General features: G+C 47.8%; 1 protein-coding gene across 3 annotated transcripts in view; it reads right to left on the bottom strand.

Moving 5' to 3' along the window:
• Positions 1–19641, bottom strand: part of DGKG (diacylglycerol kinase gamma) — a 226520-nt gene that overhangs the window by 98459 nt on the left and 108420 nt on the right. For 2 of the 3 annotated variants that reach the window (XM_027538801.1, XM_027538806.1), the window contains 5 exons: positions 18456–18535; positions 17230–17304; positions 14484–14569; positions 9471–9560; positions 6733–6893 (listed from right to left, as the gene is read on the bottom strand). In XM_027538801.1, coding sequence (XP_027394602.1) covers positions 6733–6893; positions 9471–9560; positions 14484–14569; positions 17230–17304; positions 18456–18535 — 492 coding nt within the window. The remainder of the gene's footprint in view (positions 1–6732; positions 6894–9470; positions 9561–14483; positions 14570–17229; positions 17305–18455; positions 18536–19641) is intronic. The other variant, XM_027538802.1, reaches the window with a different exon arrangement.

Raw genomic sequence — 19641 nt, 5'->3', positions numbered from 1 at the left:
GATAACATCTTATGTAACTATAGTGCATGGTCGAAACCAGAAAACTGATGTGGGTAGAGGCTGTTATATATTAACTCTTAGTCATCCATATCAGTAGACAGAATTGGTAGCACTGGATAACAGGCTTAGCAGATAATTAAAAATATATTTAAACTTCTGGCTTTTGCCTCTTGATCACTCCATGGAATCGACTCTCCCCAAGGTCAGCAAGAGTCTCATTACCACGTTCTATGGATACTGTGCTATCCTCCTATTAGCACATTCCTTTGCTCTACTTTGGCCACCTGCTCCTCAGTTAGGATGGCTCTCATGTCAGCATGCTTCCGGGCTCTCCATGCTCAGAGCAGAACCTCTCAGCCTTGACTCCATTCTGCAGCCTATGTTCCCTGCCATAGGCTATATCCAGGTGTCTCAGTTGTTACTAGCACGTAGCTGCTGCTGTCTCTACAATGTATCGCTGGAGAACCAATCCTGAACTTCAGACCTAAAACTGAACTCATCTTTCCTCCTCAGAGTGGGTCCTCGGCTCTTGTTAGTGGTCTCCTTTTCCAGCAGAAGAATGTGTAAAAGCCCCTTCACGGCTCAGGCCTCCTGCCAGCACGTCAGCTGCAGGTGGTGGGTTTTAGAAATAAACAGGCTAATTGAGCTGGGGGTGGGGGTGGGGTGGTGACAGAACAAGGAAGCTGATTCAGATTTGTGCAGGGAAGAGATACAGAAACTCATTTACTGGAATGTGTAACTAAAAGAAAATTCAAATTCCATACAGTGAGTTTTTAGCTATATCAGTTTCATTTCTTGATATTGGAAATTCTACAAAATTTCTGGAAAAAAATGGTAAACATCAGGAGGTATAGTTCAATGAAGCAACTTTCTTTCTTTCTTTTTTTTTTGAGCATGTGCTTTGAGTGGTGAATAAAGAATACGGGCTAAGTGTGGGGACAGAAAATCCAGAAGTAAGATAGGGGCCAAAGGGGAGCTTTCGTAATATTTTTACTTGGCAGAAGAATAAACCCAGTGAGCAGCCCCCTGTTGAAAGGCAGACAGGGCAAGTCAAGGATATGGGTTTATTTTATGGTCGGCTAACACTCTTTGCTGAAACAATGTCTTGGGAATTTAACATTTAAACTCCAGTTACTGATTCATTATTTATTTAAGATACATCAGGAGTTGAAATTGAAGCACCCCTGTGGACAATGGGAGGAGAGGGGCAACATTAGAGGAGGGTGGTGGGGGTCTGGTCTCTGTCCCCTCGGTGGATCCAGCCTGCACAGCTTCTCCAGGCAGGAGCGTTTCCTGCCTTCAGAGTGCGCCCACCTCCCTCCTAAGCAAGTTTTGTGAGGTTGCTGAATAAGATTCATGTGACATCTGTCAAATGCTTCTCTAGAATTCAAGAAACATTCCGTCTACTTGTGTTCCTTTGAAGCACTGATTTTCTTCTGTAAGCGGGAAAAAAAAAACCCAGAAGAAAAAGAAAGAAAAGAAAAAAGTAATCACATGTTGCCTGGCATGATTTGTACTTCACTCTCCCCCACCCCCAATGCTGTAGTGACTGGCTCCTGGCTTTTTAATTCCCTAGGATATGTGCATAGGTCCCTGCCCTCTGTGTCATTCCCATTATCCTTGTTTGTTTGTTTTTTTAATAACTAGGTTTTGCAAAGGTTCTTTTTACAAAGACCAGGCTTTACAATATTACTAGTTAAGCATGTGGTTCTGAATTTGACAGTGTAACCCCGTGATAAATATACAACGTGGTAAGAGGGAGTTGAGCAGGTCCACTGTTGTTTAGGTTTGGAAAGGCAATGCTGTGAAGACTCTAACCGTGTTTCTCTACCTGGGGATTAAGAAGAGAGGCAAGATTCATCTCCACTCTCTGCTGGGCTTCTCTGTGCCAGGTGTTAAGCTGGCTATACTTACATTCAGAGGTGAGTCCATTTAAATTTTAGAAACCAGTGTTATAGTGGTTCCAAACCTTTCCTGTAATAACTGCAGCAAAATAAGTCTTCTATTTGGAAGGTGGGGGTGGAGGTGGGAATTGCACATTCATGGACATGCTGCACACTCACTTCTGATGGCCTCATTCTCTGGGGTCCTTTCTATGAGGTGTGGGGTAAAAAGGAGATAAAAAGCAGTATGGACATATGTCTACTCTTTCCTGAACTAAAACTCCCAAGTGCAGAGTTGGACGAAAGAATTTTGTGCCCCTTCCACATATAAGTGGTAATCATTTGGACTCTGAGCTATTTGGGTGTCTAGGCCAGTCCTGTCCAATAGAAATAAAAGAATTTTTGTAACCACATTAAAAAAGTGAAAAGGAACAAATGGAGTTAATTTTAATAATATATTTCAATGAATATTATTGCTACAATATTAATATAAAAATTGAGATATTGAAAATTCTTTCATACTACATTTTGGAAATTTGGTGTGCATTTTACATCTCTCAACTTAGAGTAGCCCCATGTCAAGTATACAATAGCCACATGTGGCTAATGGCTAAGTCACTTTGGCAACTTACGGAGATAAAAAAACAGAAAGGAGACAGTAAGACAGATTATTTGGTATTTGGATTGTTCTGAAGAATTATGGCTGATTGGGGAAGGACAAAGAGTGTAGACCCTTTGTCCAAGACACCACTCAGGTAGTCCCATTGTTCCTGTAACTTCTTGACTCTCATAGGTGACAGATAAGAACCTGTGGCTGAAGGAACTGAAAAGTTTGCAGGGAAATGATGACTTTCTGATAAATTCCCTAATGGGTTTGCCATTGTGGAAACTTAGCTGGTGAAGTCTAGTAAGTACAGAATGTGAGGTGAAAAATGGTGCGCGAGTTAGTGTGATGGCTGTGGCCCGTCCTTGGCCCCTGGGTTCCCCTCGCATCAGAAATAGATTTCATTGACTCAAGGGATTAGCTGTTCACCCATCCTGTTAAGGCTCAGTGAAAGCAGAGCCTTTTCAGTGTTCAGAATTACACATACCCCAGGAATGATTTTTCAGTTCCAAACTTCCTGTCATTGATACCTGGCCATCCTGACATGTCTGCAAATCCAAAAATAAAGAGCAGGGATGAAGAGGCCAGAGAAGTCAGAGGAAGTAGTGTCCTGAATGCCTGGGTTGAAAAATCTGCCAATGGATGTTATCAGATGGAGGGAGTGAGAAGGTCAAGGACCTTAGCTCTTCACTGGCAGGGAGCTGGGGAGTCTGTGGTGGATGGGAATGTAGAGGCAACGAGGCCCATGTCCCTCTCTAAATAGGCCAGGAGACTCTGCCCTCGCTACCCCTCCATCTATGAGTGGGCTCTGTTGGCGCCAATGGGAGTGTGTGAACTCATCAGAGTGAATGCCCTACCACCCAGGGACAGCTCAGTGGGGGTCATTGTCACCACCCTTATAAATGCAGAGCAGCAGACATTTGATATTGGTAAGATATTCCAGGTCCTTCAAAAGAGGCAAAGACTGCAGTACTCTCTTTGCCAAAGGAGTCCGACTCTAATCATCTTAAGGAAGTAAAGCCTGGGGGTTGGTTTACATACTGTTTCTCCTCTTACAGAGTTTGGGAAGTCAAATAGGGAGCAAGAGCTTCTGCAAATGTCAGCCCCAGATTCTCTTAGGGTTACATGTTGGCTACTTGTTTTCTCAAGAATTTCCCTTTCCAGCTTTTAAAGAGTGAGCACACAAAGCCTGCAAGCATTTTATTGAGAGAAGGCTAAGGTTACACCAGTGAGAGAAAAACAACCCTGCTTCTTCACTGATTTGCAATAAAATATTAAACATGGACAAGCTAAAGGTATATGAAAAAAAACCACGAGGAAGATTTTGTGAAGTTCTTCTTCACTTGAAAGATGAGCGGATTGGATTACTGTAGGTCAGCCCGGGGTAGATAAATCTCTTGACCGCTGAAGGAAATGGAGAATCTATTCCTATGCTTTTCCTTGGGGAGCAGTTAGTTTGTATTTGTCCTTTTTTCCCTCCCTCCTGCCCATCCCCCCATTCACGTCCTTCTTATTTGTAAGAATATATTAAAAGCATGCTCAGTCTTGGCTCATGGGATTAGGGCTTGGTTATCTAGCTGAGGGAGAGTTGTCGCTTCCTTTTTTGCATGATTGTCCATTTGGTCAGCAGTACTAAGTAAATGTCATTTTTTTGCATATGGTGCTTTGTAGAGATGGACAGGGAGGCCTTAGGAATACTGTTGTTTCTGGCAGCCAGAGCTGGGCGTGAGAAGAGAAGACTTGGGGTTGAGGACTCTGAACGCAGCCCAGGGCATGACCTGCCCTCTAGAAGCTCCCAGGCAGATCACCCAGTCCTGTGGCTTGGCTCTCACTTCTGGCCTATGGCTTACAGGTGCTGGTTTCCCCTCCTTTCTGTCTTTCCTCTCCTTTACCTACTTCAGATCTGGTTTCTGTTCCTGTGAAGAACCACTTCCTCTGACCATCCTTCTCTGTTCTAATGGGTTGTCTTCACTTACTGAGGACTTGATCGGGACCGTCTGCATCAGAATTATCTCAGGGGCTTATTAAAGGTGCACATTTCCAGACTTGCCCAGACCAACTGAATCAGAATATGAATCAGGATCTGTCATGTGGGTGGAATCTGCATTTCTGACCAAGGGTACAGGTAGGGTACGGGTGAGCCGTCACACAGTAAATTTTGAGGATGCCCCTCTAATGCTGCTGCATTTGGCAGCATGGAGATGATGGCCTGTGCAGGATCTGCATGGCTCAGGGTCCACAGCATGGTGGGCTATGGAGACTAGGGATTCCCGGCTCCATCACTCACCAGCTTGGGCAGGTCACTATCTGTCTAAGCTACAGTTCCTTCTTGCAAAATGCAAAAGAGGAAAGGCTATACCCTCCAAGAGGGACGCTGTGCCTGGTGTGCATTAGGTACTCAATACATGTCAGCAAGTTATTTTCTGGTTACTACAGGAAAAACGACATGTGTTTCAGTCGTACTGTAATGGAGGGAAGCTGCATGCTCCAGAATCCCGCTGGCCTCCAACACCAGACTTGTCAGCCAAGTCTCATTTGCAGGAGCTGAAGGCTGCATGTTCCCCTTGCATGAAGTGGAGCCTGAGCAGGTGGCTCCAAAGGAGGAGCTTTTGAGTCAAAGAGAGGATGGAGGGGTCTCCTCTGCAGGAGGAGCTGGTAGGTCCTAGGCAAAGGTATCTCCCCCTCACTGAGGAGGGTGCAGGGGAGCTGAGGAGATCAACCAGATCAGGGCAGCAGAGACCCCGAATATATTTCTCACCAGCACCTCTATCCTTTCAGAGCCCATTCACGGGTCGAGCAATGCCTCGCTCTTTTGTTTTAGTTAACAGAAAAAGAGTTGGGGACTGGGAGTCAGAGAATGAAAGCAAATCCCTTAATCTGATCCTCTGTTTCCTCACTCACCAAATGGAGGGAATACTGCCCTCCAGTATAATCATAAGAACCAAGAAAATATCTGTAAATATGGTAAATTTTAAATCCCATAAATATAAGGGATTATTATTCTTCCTTTTTGCTTCCATGGCTCTCCTTTTAGTTTTCTTATTAAGAAAACAAAAAACCCTTTCCTTAACCCTGTTCTTCCCTCAAACTACCCTGTTTGAGGTTGGTCTGGAGGGATTCATGTGCATATGAAACTGGGCAGCAAAGTTCCTAAGACAGCAGAGAGAAGGACCTGGTTTCAGAGTGAGGCACAGTGTGTGCGCCCTAGTTCCAACACCTCCATGTTCCGTGTCCCTAAGTCTCCTCTGTAACATGCAGTTGGTGGGGATGATAATACCTGCAGGATTGCTGTGAGGACTAAAGTCTAGCACAATGGGGAACACCCAGTAGGTGCTCAATAAATGCTAATGTCTACATTTCACCTTCCTCCTAATTCCCAGATCTATGGAAAAGACTGACACCTTTTCCTCTCAGTCACGTCTCCAACAATTTGGGAAGCAATGTCCAACCTATGCACTTTGGACCAGAAGCTGAGTTCAGCAAAACCAACTAACTTAGCTGTGCTATATGTGATGGGAGCTGGGGGAGAAGGAGGAATGTGCTGCTGTTCTTATAGTGTGCGTGTGTTTGTATGTACGTGCGTATGTACATGCATATGTATGTATGTATGTGTACGTGTGTGTGTTATAAGGGGGCTAAGTCAGGCACATGGAAACAAACCCTTTAGTCTAAGGCAGAGGTGACCGCACAGGAGCTTGGGGGGAACACAGAGCTCAGCCTAAGGGGTCAGCGAGGAGGAGATGCCCCAGAGGCTTAGGTGCACTTGGAGTGTGGGGAGTGGGGTTGGGAAGAGGAGAAAAGACAGGAGAGAGAGAATTCTGAGAACTAATCCAGGGAGCCAGCTTGAGACCACAACGTCTTCCCTGGAGCATCAGCATTTCCATCTCTAGAAGCTCACCTGAGAATCTCCTCCTGACCTCATCCTGGTTATTTTTTGGTGTTGCTTTTCCTTAACTATTTCAAATTATCCAAAGAGTAATAGGTCTTTTGAAAAATGTGCTGTTTTTTTTGTGTTAGGTAAAATGATAGGGGCAGGAACTTCCTGCAGAAACAAGAACAGGACTGGGTGCAGTAGGATGTCCACATCTAGGCTGGATGCGAGGATGCTTGGACCCAAGTTGAGGCAGGGGGACGCTGGGACAAGTAAAGAGCAGGGACCCAGAGTGGACAGTGAAAGACTAGAAACCTTCCTGCCCACCTGGGCACTTCTCTCCCATGCAGAAAAGCCATTCCTGGCCAACTCACCACACCGATGGAGAAATAGTTGTTCATGATGTTGTACGGGACCTGGTCTCCGTTCTCCACCTCCTCTCTGGGGATGACTTCCAGATGCCAGCGGTCCAGCATCACCAAGGGGCTCTGCTCGATGTCCTTCAGGATTTTTGTCAGGCTGCCCCCTTCATAACCTGTGGAGTGCAGCACTGATTTGCCCCCAGAGCAGAAAGGCTTGCTTGCTGCTCATGCAGCTATCAGGGTGGAGCAGAGTGGGGCACCCCTTGGACACCCCCAGTGTGTCCAGGCCAGAGTCACTGAGGTTCCCTGGGCCACAGAGAAGGAGAGGACAATCTGGAGTAATTAGAAAGAAGCTGGGGCAATCTGGAAGCCAGAGTAGCAGGGGTAGGGCCGGGTGCTGGCCCAAGATGGATAGACCTGTGTAGCTGAAGCAAGCCCTGGGGAATCAGTGCGCCGGATGGTTGGGAAGCTGCACGTGGGAGAACTGAGGATCTGTCCCAGGACTGTGTCATGAGGCAGATGGACAGTGCTGTAGGCAGAGTTTTAGGTGGTCCCCACAGTTCTTGCCCTTGAGGGATTATATACCCAGCAACCCCCAGGACCTGTGGATAAGATGGGCTAGTCAGTTGTGGTTTGGTATATTATATTGCACAGGTGACTTTACGAAAGCAAAATTATCCTAAGTGGATCTGACCTAATCAGGTGAGTCTTTAGAAAGACTGGGCTTTTCCTTAAGAAATAGGTCCGAAGCTTGAGAGGGATTGGAACTGAGAGTTTCTTTTGCCAGCTCTGAAGATGGAGCGATCCATTACATAAGGAATGAGGAAGGCCTCTAGGATATGAGAGTGAATCCCAGCTGACCACCAGCAAAGAGACAGACCTCAGATCTACAAAGAATGGAATTCAGCCAACAACCTGAAAGAATTTTAGAAGGAAATTCTTCCCTTAGAGTCTTCAGAGAGGAGCACAGCCTGTTCAGTGCCCTGATTCTATCTGGTGAGGCCTAGTCACATTGTTCTAGGATTTTTTTTTTTTCTTAAAGCATTTATATGGGTGCACTGGGTCTTTATTGCAGTACGTGGGATCTTGTTCCCTGACCAGGGATTGATACCAAGCCCTCCACGTTGGGAGTGCAGAGTCTTAGCCACTGGGCCACCAGGGAAGTCACTGTTCTGGGACCTCTGACCTACAGGAGCTGATACAAGGATATTTTAAGCCTCTATGTTTATAATCATTAGTTGTTACATAGTTTGTGGTTGTTTAGTGGCTAAGTCATGTCTGAGGCTTTGCAACCCCATGGACTGTAGCCCTCCAGGCTCCACTGTCCATGGGATTTCCCAATACTAGAGTGGGTTGCCATTTCCTTCTCCAGGGGATCTTCCCCACCCAGGAGTCGAACCCGCCTCTCTTGTGTCTCCTGCATTGGCATGCAGATTCTTGACCACTGAGCCACCAGGGAAGCCCTTGTTTGTACATAGTAGCAATGGAAAACCAATGTAGCAAGTGAACTGGAAGTAAGAAGTCAGTGGGAGAGACAGTCTTTTCTTTCAAATAACACTTTCATGTTCCTGATTACCTCTGGGACAAGCTTGAAGAGCATTTTCAAGCTGTCAGGGGTCTGGTCAGCACCTCAGGGGATGCATCACAAGATAGCAATGAAAGTAACGAGGTAGCTGAGGGCCTTGATGCTAACTGGGAGCACAGAGCTGCGGGAAATTGGTGCCTCGCTCTGCTGCCTAGATGCCCAGAGTCTGAGGCCACAGTCCGCTGTCCCTCTTGAGTAGAGGGTCCTTCCCAAGCCCAGTGTGTGGCTGAGGATCCTGGCAGCTCTTCCCATGCCTGTCAGCTTCCTTCTGGGGCTAGCTTCTGCTTGCTCTGCCCCCACCCTCCAAGCAGGCACACTGACCACTATGGGCCTGGTCTTGGATCACTCCAAGAATTGATCAGCCATCTGGAGTCTCATCCTGATTCTGCCTGCCACCCTGATCTCTCCACTCTCTGGAGCGTGCTCAGCTCTGTGGGGGCTATTGCAGTTTGCAGAGTTCTTAGCTCCTGACCATTGCCCTATATGCTGGTTACTACTCTGAGGTCCCTCTTAGGGGAATTTCAGAATGAGGGGCCCTGGCCCTGGGGTGATCTGAAATGCCCCTGGTAACTGGTTAATTGGACTTTTCAGTCTACATTCTGACTCCCAGTTTAGAAGAAGGTCAGTAATTTGGAGAGGGGGAATTTCAGGCAGAAAAATTCCTACGTGAGCCCTGACTGGGATGAATCCTGGAGAGGAGACAAAGGAATTGACTTGTTAGAAGGAGACGGAGCTTCCCCAGTGGCTCAGTGGTAAAGAATCTGCCTGCAGTGAAGGAGCCCTGGGTCAGGGAGATCCCCTGGAGAAGGGCATCACAACCCACTCCAGTATTCTTGCCTGGCGAATCCCATGGATGGAGGAGCCTAGCAGGCTACAGTTTGTGGGGTCACACAGAGTTGGCCATGACTGAAGCAACTTAGCACACAGCACACACACGGAGGGAGACAGATTCAAAGCCGAGAGTTTCAGGCTGATAGTAAATCTTGTGAAGGGCAGACACAGGCCCTGGCATCAGGGAAAAGGCATGGATTAGACATGATCCCAGAGTTGAGTATTTCTCCATGGAATGTAATCCTTAAGAGGGGAGCTCAGCCTAGCTCTGCAGAGCCTCCCTGTAGACTGGGATGCTTGTCCCTAGGATAGTGCCCCTCCCACGCAGACTCACCTCCTCCCCAGCGGAGACAGCGGGCCAGGTCATTTCCTGTTCCAAGAGGCAGGACAGCCACAGGTGGATGCTTTGCAAAGTTGGCCTTATCTGCAACCCATGAAGAGGAAGAGAGAACCATATGCCACATGATTACAGAAGGTTTAAGTTGTTCAGTTACCCCTTATCTAATGCTTGAAAGCCTCTATGGCATTCTTTGTCTGAATACTTCTCCTGATGGGGAACTCACTACTTCCTTAAAGCCATCTCTTCCATCTGCAGTAAGCTAACCACTGCAAAGGAGCCTTCATATTGAGCTAAATCTGTCTCCCAGTAACTTACACCTGGTTCATCCTCATTTCATCCTAATTCTTTCCAAGAAGTGACAGTGGTAAACCTCAAAAACATTAGTTTGCATAGTTTTAATCTTCAATGATAACAAGCATTTACCCCACTTATCCTTAGACAGATCCTGCAAGGAGAACTACCCTGGGATTTCTTTGAAAGGAATGATGCTAAAGCTGAAACTCCAGTACATTGGCCACCTCATGCGAAGAGTTGACTCATTGGAAAAGACTCTGATGCTGGGAGGTGTTGGGGGCAGGAGGAGAAGGGGATGACAGAGGATGAGATGGCTGGATGGCATCACTGACTCGATGGACGTGAGTCTGGATGAACTCCGGGAGTTGGTGATGGACAGGGAGGCCTGGCGTGCTGCGATTCATGGGGTCGCAAAGAGTCAGACACGACTGAGCGACTGAACTAACTGCAAGATATTATCATTCACGTGGATGAAGAAATGGAGGTTCATGGAGGGAAAGTCATTCTAGAGCCAGCATCCAAACCCAGATTTCTGCCCCTCTAAGTCCATACTCCTCCTTTCTTCAGAGCCTAAGCAGCTGCATAAATAGTAAAACAGGTGGGTCTGAGACATCAGAAACTGAAGATGCCTCACCTCAAGTCATTCAGGTTCAAAAGCTTAAAAATAACATTGTGTCTAACAAGCCAAACCCTGAGATGTTATCTGGCACCTAGGGAACAGTTTGCCACTTCCACCACCTCCCAGACTTGCAAACACAGAGTCCTGATCCTATCTCCCACGATGGTTATGATGAAGCATCAGGCCAAACCATTAGAGAAAGCGTAGCATAACGTATGTTTTCATCTGGCTGCATATCTACAGCAGCATGTTGACTGAGCTGGGAAAGCTGAAGGAGGCCAGACACCCACTGGGCTCCAGGGGATATCACTTATATAAAGCTCAGAGCATCTGATGCCAGGGAAGGATGTGGGTGATGTGACTGGGGAGCACGGCTGGGGATTGAGTGGGGGGCAATGCAAGAATCATCATCCTGCATGAGGTTCATGCCAGGGCTGCCCCAGCAGGTGACCGTCCCTCCCCACCCCACCCAGGTTGTCACACTCGTGCTGGAAACAGCTGAGGCAAGACTCAGGGCTGAGGTTACTGCCAGGAGGGTTGAGATGGAGTAAGTTGGTGGACTCTCTCATTTTCCAGAACAATGCATTTATGCCTCTGGCCTTTGCTGGGACTCTTCCTTTGCCTGGAAGACCCTTGTTTGCTTAAGTCTGCCCCTTCTTCTGTGGTTCCCTTTGCAGCAGATCAACCATCCTCACAGTGCTGAGGCTAGACACCTGGATGTAATTCTAGATTTTTTCCTTCTCCCTCACCACACATCTGTTTACACATCAATTTCTACATGCTGTCTCCATGGCTTTCCAAGCACTCTCTCCTCTCCCTCCCATGGTGATGGCTGAGTTCTGACACAGTATGAGTCCTTCCAACCGCTACTGCTGCACCAGCCCCTTTCTGTCCTCTTCACCTCCAGTCTCACTCCCTGGTATGTTCTCCACAGGGCCATCCAGGCAGGCAATCCTTGAACCACAAGCCTGATCACACTAGCCCATTGTTTTGCCTTCTGCCGTGACTCCCATCACCCCTTAGCCCAGCAGCAAGGCCCTTCTCAGCTCTGCCTTACTCTCTAGCCTCATCCTTCTCACGTCCTGCTTCCCACTCACCATGTCAACATGGGGTTCAATGCAGAGGCCCTTCCTGGTTGGCCTAGTCTGGACCTCATGCCTCTCCAGAGTGCTTCTCTAGTGCCAGGGATGATCTCATTCACACTATCTTGTAAATGACTACTTTTTTGTTTCCCAAATGTACTGTGACCTTTCTGGGGGACCTGTATCTTATTTGCCGCAGTATCTGCACACCTTTACTGAAGGCCTAGATGCTGTGTTAGGTGATCCAGCTCTAACAGCAGGCAAAAAAAAAAAAAGACTTGGCTCTGGCTCTCATGGTACCTACCACTGAGAGGGAGAGATAGCTATTAATGAGGTAATTGGTGCATAATTTCAAATGCATACTGGGAAGGAGGGGACTGCGGTCCTGTAATGGAAGGCTGATCTTCCCCAAGGAAGGCTGAGGTCTGAAGTAGAAGCTGACCAAGCTTCTGTTCTGCCAGGGGAGCAGAACAGACAGGCCCTGTGGTGGAAGGGACACTAGTGTCTTCAAGGGTCAGAAAGGGATCGAGTATTTGAGGGGTGAGGATGGGGGTAGGAAATGAGGCTGGAAGGGTGGGCAGCTGCTAGGCACCACTTTGGGCCCCTGAAGCATTGGTTTTATCTTTATCTAAGAATCCTGGGAAGCCACTGATGTGCTTCACACACATCAAAACCCCACTGATATTCAGGAAGGACCACTCTGGCTATTGCACGAGAACAGATCAGAGAGAGAGCTGAAATGGGGTTGCATAGAGCACTGAACAAGGGCCTCAGTCTCTTGAATGAACGATCATTGTCCAGTTATTCCTTTTACTCTCATTTTTTAATCTCTGTTTTTTAACCTGTGAAAAAACAGATCACCTCACATGCTTTTTCTGTTCTGGGCAACATACATCACCTGTGTCCCCTGCAGATGAATTTTATAAAGCTTGTCCGCAAACCCTACTTTCTCCTTCCCGATGGAGAGGGAATCCTACAAGCAGCTCCTAGCACTCCAGCCATCCACCCTCTGCTGATCAGCTTTTTCTTCCTCGGCTCCCAGAGGATGCCTCCCTCCTCCCACAAACAACTCCAGAGCCCTGGGTGACAAGAGAGCGTGGGTGGCTGCTCGGCAGGGCCGTGTCCATGGAAACCAGAGTGCCTGTTGGGGAGCAGATGTGGCGGGTATGGGGGATGCCTGTCCCAACCCAGGTGGCTTGCTTACGACCCCCGGGGGCCCAGCCTTCTCCACCCTGTCCAGGGTCTATCCTGGCCCATCCTCCACTCCCCTCTTCCCAGAGGAAGTACTTGTCTCCCATGGGAAGTCAGCAAATCCTGTGGGCTCAATCTTCCAAAGCTATCCAGACCCTGATTCCTCCTTACCACCTCCTCTGTCTCTACTGTGGTTCGCGGCCCAGGTCCCCTCCCTGGATCTCTGCAGGAGCCTCCTAACTGGTCTCCCAGCTCCCACCCTTTTCAGTTTCTGTAATCTGTTGTGCCCCTGCTTTGCTCAAAACAATCTAGCATCTTGGGATCTTCATGGTATGACAGCCACATTCCGTATCACGTAGCCCATGTCCTAGAGACTTGGCCCTGCTTTGTCTCTGCTTTATCCCCAGCCCCTCTTGCCTCACAGACTCCACCCTGGGCATGCTCTGCAGCCTCCTCACTGGACTTCTGCTCCTGCCTCAGGGCCTTTGTATCTGCTGTTCCTTCTGCCTGAACTACTCTTTCCTTGGGCATTCGCGAAGCTCTCCTCCTCCAGGTCTCCATGCAAATATCATCTGCTCCTCAGGGCCTTCAAAACCACCCTGTCTTAGTTTGCAACCCCACTCCCACTGCTGAGCTCCCTTTGCCTATTTTCTGCTCTTCTCTCTCTCTCTTTTTTAATCACCTTCTGTCATACTGTATATTTCACTTATTTCTTTGTTTACTGTCTGTCTCTTCCCTCTAGAAGGAAGCTCCATGAGGGTGAGACGGTGTCCTTTTTGAGCTGCTGCATCACCAGGGCTTCCATGGGAGCTAAGCACCTGGAGGTACACAGGAGGATCTGGGGACCAAAGGATGAAGACAGCCACGCAGCCCAGGCTCGATGCTCTGGACCATCTCAGCAATTCCCTTGGCTGCTTTCCTGAGTTTATGTTCTATATCTCAGTGTTTATCTGGGCTCTCCAGGGTTAGATCTTGAATGTATCCCTCGTCCCAGAATCTCAGAGTCATTCTCCATCATCTACCGGTGGTACTGTGTCCAAGGACCCACAGATCCAGGCAGGCCTCCTGATTCTCAGCCTGGACCCTCCCCACCATCCCCATCACCCTTTTGATCAAGGCATATTGGACATACCCCATCGTAGCTTTTCTTTGCTTGAACTGATCTGAGCTTTCAGATGTGCTTTGTGGGCTCTGGGCTCTAGGCGTTCATTTCAAGGTGACTTGCCCTGCACTATGCATCTATTCTTAGTTCCCTCGCCTTTATCCAGCACCCTGGACCTGCCTGAAGTCCCAGGCCTACTGCCTTCCCCCCAGTCTCCCCATCTGGCCTGTCCTGCAACTGCCCAAATCCTGCCCATGGCAGATATATTTTTGAAGCAAGGCCTGAGACTAAGCTGTTAACATCTGTACATGTGGGAATCCTTCCATTGTGTTTTCTTTCTTTTGTCCACCCGAAGTAGGTATTTAGTGAAGCATTGGTCCAAGAGTAGAAACAAAGATAAATAAGACATAGTTCCATTTCTCTTTATTACCTTCCTCTGACTTTTAACATGGGCTTCACAGGTGGTGCTAGTGGTAAAGAACCCGACTGCCAAAGCAGGAGACGTGGGTTCCAGCCCTGGGTCAGGAAGATCCCCTGGAAGAGGGCATGGCAACCCACTCCAATATTCTTGCCTGGAGAATCCCATGGACAGAAGAGCCTGGAGGGCTATAGTCCATGGGATCACAGAGACATGACTGATGCAACTTAGCACTCACACACACAACTTTAAATACAGTTATTGTAAATCAACTACAAAGGTCCTTCCAGCCCATTCTTACCAATGCAATCCAAAATCCAGCCAACTGTCCCATCACCTCCACAGGCCAAAACACGGAAGTCTGGAGTATCACGGAAAAAGTTAAGTCTGGGAAGTAGAAAGGCCAAAATGGTTTTGCTGACAGGCTGAACTTTGACACTCCTTGAGTCGAAGTCCCCCCACCCCACCCCAACACCCTGCTCCCTTCCCAGGAAGCATATTATGACCTTGACTCCTTTTGGGGTTGAAAGGGTCACTCAGTGTTCTGAAAGCAGAACATACTAAGCAATGCCATTGAGTATGAACTCCATGGAGCCATCTTTGTCTAAGGAGATTCTGACTCAATATTCAACACATAAAATGGTTTTCTAGAAACTGTCTATGATTTATGCAGAGGAATCCACAGTTTGCTTATTTTGGCACCAATACAATTAACCCCCAACATCTGCCTCCTTTCTAGCTCTCACCTACTCTGCCCCCACAGCTTTTGAGATGCAGCAAACTAGCTGAATCTTCATCCCACCCCAGACCTAAGTGGAGTAAGCACCATCTCCCCTCAGGGGCCTTAAGCCTGTAGAGAAGGGCTGTTAACCTGGGGTGCATATCTAAGGGGTGTGTGGGTAGAATCCAGAGGGCCTTGAACTTGAAAAAAATGTTACACTATTATCTTCCCTAAACTCTAACTGAAATTAGCATTTCCTTCAACAATACCTGTGACTTTGTTAAGGAGCCGAAATGACAGGTATTTCAATGTTTTACTACAGTTGTGGCAGGCATTTTCTATTATCACTTCTGCTCATTACTGTTTTAATTTACAGTAGCTATTAGACCCGCCTCTGGAACTTGCCATATAATGTCTTAATAAATCACGTGTATTTTCCTGTCACAGATTTGTTGTCTAACCTTTAGTAACTGTTTTTTCAATAAAGTTTCCCTGGGTATTTCTATATATTTCATTGTATACATTAAAAAATATTATCTTAATGTTAAGAAGGGGTCCATAGGCTCCACGAGACTGCTAAATGGGTTCCTGGTGCAAAAAAGGTTAAGAACCTCTGCTGTAGCACAGAGAGGATCTGGGGAGGCCTTGGGGTGGGGCTTGAGAAGCTGAAGCCCAGGATTTCCTCTTTGCCTTGCTTGGTGATCTGAAGAGACCCCTGGGGTCTTCTGCCAATGCAGGTGTGGGCAAATTAACATCCCCTCCCCGCCTTTCTCCTGTAGAACTCTTCTCTCCTGTAGAGCTGGATTCTGAATGAAGGCTCCCTTCAGCTAGACAGCCTCTCTGATTACAGGCTGACACATACAGCAGAGAGAGATACTCAGGGCACAGTGGCCCTAGAAGCAGCCACCAGGCTTGTCATCCTGGGCAAACCAATTTAGGATGGATGCAGTTAAGGGACAGTACTGTCTGTCTTCAAATATCAAAATGCCCTAGAAGAGAGCAGGCTGGTAAAGGCATCTGTGAGCTGCTGCTCAGTCACAAGTCACAGATGGAGGAGTCATCGGCCATCATGGGGACCGTGATGGCACATGCAGCAGCACAGGTGGGCTTTATTTTGAAATTAATTTTATAGGTAAGTCACAGCAGAGGTGCTGAATTTGCACTCATGTTTCTTTCCCCTTTAGTGGTCTTGTATCATCACCGCCAAAAATAATAGCTGTGTGTCAAACAGCTGAAGACACAGTCTCTTCTTACTTATTTTTTAAAATGAAAAACACTTAAAAAAATTTTTGGCTATGCTGCATGGCATTTGGGATCTTAGTTTCCTCACCAGGAATTGAGCCCACAACCCCTGCAGTGGAAGTACAAAGTCCTAACCACTGGACCACCAGGGAAGTCCTCAGAGTCCCTTTTTAGAGTCCTTACCCAGACCCTCTTAAGGTCTTGGTGAGCCAAGCATAGCAATGCAAGTTTGGATGTTGGAAACCCCAGCCCAGGAGGCACAGATCTGAGGACTGGCACTGAGATAGCCTCGGGCTGGCTAGTCAGTGTCTCTAATGCACTGGCTCCGGCTGGTAAGAAGGTTGCAGTCTTTGGGTACCTTCCAGCCCTAGTGCTGGAGGAACCTCTGATTACAGGGCTCATCATGTCACGGCTCCTCCCACAGAACTTGGGGAGAGCTGCAGAGGGCTGCTTATCTCCTTTTGCTGCTCCCTGTCTCCTCAACACAGGGAAATAGCCAATAGGCACATGACAGGAGACGGGCCGGTGCGGGTGGGGAAGGGTGCACCGAACAACCTCTGAACTGGATGATTCAGGAAAAAATGTGATTTCATCGAACAACTAATTGTCTTGATCCTAAAATGCCTCGACAACAGAACATGCTGTGGAACTCTGAGTCAGCTGTATGGATTTCTGAAATACTGACGGACAGTGCTAAGAAAACTCTTTTCTTCTCCCTGATGATTCAGTATGAAGATGCCAGCTAATACAGCCTTGCGAATAAGTTAATTTACCAGCCTGCCCTTCTTGTCAATCCCACAAATGACATTTGCAATTTTTCCCTCTTACAAAATCAATAGCTTTTTCTGGGATAAAGTAGAGTAGGCTGCTTCCCAGAGTCAGCCATAATGGGTGTTCCTGAGTATCTCCAGGAGGAAGTAAGAGTAGATAACAAGGAAAAGAAGAGAAAAGGAGTGAATTGGTAGGAAGGACAAGTCTACGGATGAAAGAGATTTTAAAAAAACCAAACCACCCAGAAAGCTATCCTCTTTAGAGATTACAGGGGGCGGGGGAGAAATAAGAAGTAAAGATTGTATCTCCATACCCTGGAGTAGGCCCCCCATTGTCCAGGTTGAAAACTTGTTTGGGGTTGAGCAGATAGTGGAATTTCCGAAGAATTCTATGGAAAAAAAAGAAAGAGAGAGAGAGAGAGAGACCAAGACAGAGAAGGGGAATGTCATTGTAAGAAGTCATAGGAGGGCAAGTACCTCTCCAGCCCAGTGATGGTGGGAACGTGGGTCTCTTTAAACCCAAGGAGGGGAAGACTGCACACAGGTCCTGCAGACCCTGAACTCCCAGGTCCAGCTGGCTTCACCCAGGCCCTCACCCTGGTTCAAAGTCTCCCCACCATCCAAGATTCAGTCTCCACCCCCAGGAGTAGTGCGCCTTGCACAGAGGACAGTGCCGAGCAACCCAGAGAACAGGACTTCATTCTCCCGAGGCCTTCTCCTTCATGGAGAACCTCTCCCAAATGTTCTGCATGTTCTAGGTAGTATGATTCTGCTCTTTGTGGACTAGACAAAGGTCCCCCAGGTCCTGGGGTCAGGAGGACATGCAGGAACTGGAGTTGGGGCAGAGGAGCACTGGGGGCAGTAGCCACACCTAGGCTTGGTTTCAAGGCTTCAGCTTGAGACTAATTAGGTCAGTTCAGAAAGGGTGCTCTGCCCCTGTTTGGGTTGGGGGGTCTCATAATTCTTGTTTAAGATCGGCTTATTATTTTTTAAAACGTGGATTCCAGATCACCATGTCAACAATTCATTGCCTCAGAGCTGAACACAGGGAGGCAGAGCTGCTCTGCTCATCCTTCACTCTCTGCAGACTGGGCATTTCCTTCACTGATGAGATGGGTGCCCTGCTTTGTCGCGGTGGAATAGGCCAAGAAGTCTCGACCAGGTGCCTCTGCCATGTCTCTTAAATCAAGAAAAGACTTGGAAGCCCGGGAACTTAACAGGCATCTCAGAACTTAGCCTGATTCTGGGAAACAGAATAATGGCCCATGTGACAACCCCTAGGGTAAGTTCTATGTCTGTCTTAATACTCGCAAAACCCCCATGGGAGAAGAAATGATTATTATCTCCATTTTACAGAGGATTAAACCAAGGCACAGGGACATTCAGTCACTTGGATCAGGTCATCAAATGATGTGTGGTAGGGCTGGGACTGGACCACAGGTCTGCCATCTCCGTAGCCCACTCGGTTATGGCTGAGGGGAAGAAAGGACCCAGATGAGGTTGTTCTAGCCTCTCCATCTCAAAAAAGAAGAGAACATACCTTTCTCCTTGTCTCCCTCCACTCTTGGGGTTCACCAAGACCAGCAGGGGGTGGGTACCCGGAATGGGGATGATCTTATACTTCAAAGGCAAAAGAAAAAGAAGTTAGCTGTGTTTCAGCCCACAGGAAGGAATGCAATGAAAGTGGATAATAAGACAGATCCCGGGAGAGGCAGCTGGGAAGCAGATCCAGGCATGGGGTAGAGGAGGTCAGGAGGCAATAGGTGCTGCTCCACTGGCTTAATCTGAGGGATTAAGCAGTTAAGTGGAGAAGGCAATGGCACCCTACTCCAGTGCTCTTGCCTGGAGAATCCCATGGATAGAGGAGCCTGGTGGGCTGCAGTCCATGGGGTTGCTAAGAGTCGGGCACGACTGAGCGACTTCACTTTCACTTTTCACTTTCATGCATTGGAGAAGGAAATGGCAACCCACTCCAGTGTTCTTGCCTGGAGAATCCCAGGGATGGGGGAGCCTGGTGGGCTGCCATCTACGGGATCGCACAGAGTCGGACATGACTGAAGTGACTTAGCAGCAGCAGTAGCAGCAGCAAGCAGTTAAGTGTCTCCAGCCTAAGTGGTTTTTAAGTAGCATTAATGGTGACAAGGGTTTGAGGAGGGGATCAGAAATGGGGCTTCAAATTATTCAGCAATGGTGTGGCTTTGTGCCCACAGCACAAGATTAGCTTTTGTGAAGATACAACTGAAATGATCTTAGAAAATATGACCATCCGGTCCTACACCTAAATAGAATGGAGCTAATCATCACTTCCACCCCCAGCATCTTTCAAATCCACATTTGCAGCCCCAATTTTCCTCCCGAGCTCTGGTTCTACCTTTCTCACTGTCAAAGGGGGTATCTTCAGCCACTGGAACATGCCCCAAATCTGACTTACCTTCTTTCCCCCCAAAACTGGTCCTCTCTCCTGGCTACTACTATTATTCATCCAGTCACCCAGGGAAGACCCTGTCCTGCCAGCTCTTCCCCTGGAATGTCTCATTATCTCCGGCAGCTGCCACAATGCCCACACTGCTCAGGCTTTCTCACCTCAGGTGAAGCCCTGTAAGCTGCCCCCACGCAGTTCTTTCCCAGGCGTCACTAGTCATACCACTCCTGCTCAAAATCCTTTAATGACATCTCATTACCCAGAGGATAAAATCCAAACCTGCTAACCTGGCCTGCAAGGTATT

The sequence above is a fragment of the Bos indicus x Bos taurus genome, chromosome 1 (genome assembly GCF_003369695.1).
Source record: "Bos indicus x Bos taurus breed Angus x Brahman F1 hybrid chromosome 1, Bos_hybrid_MaternalHap_v2.0, whole genome shotgun sequence".
NCBI classification, from domain to species: domain Eukaryota; kingdom Metazoa; phylum Chordata; class Mammalia; order Artiodactyla; family Bovidae; genus Bos; species Bos indicus x Bos taurus.
The sequence above is the reverse complement of the archived record's forward strand: the minus strand, read 5'-3'. Positions and strand labels throughout refer to the sequence as shown.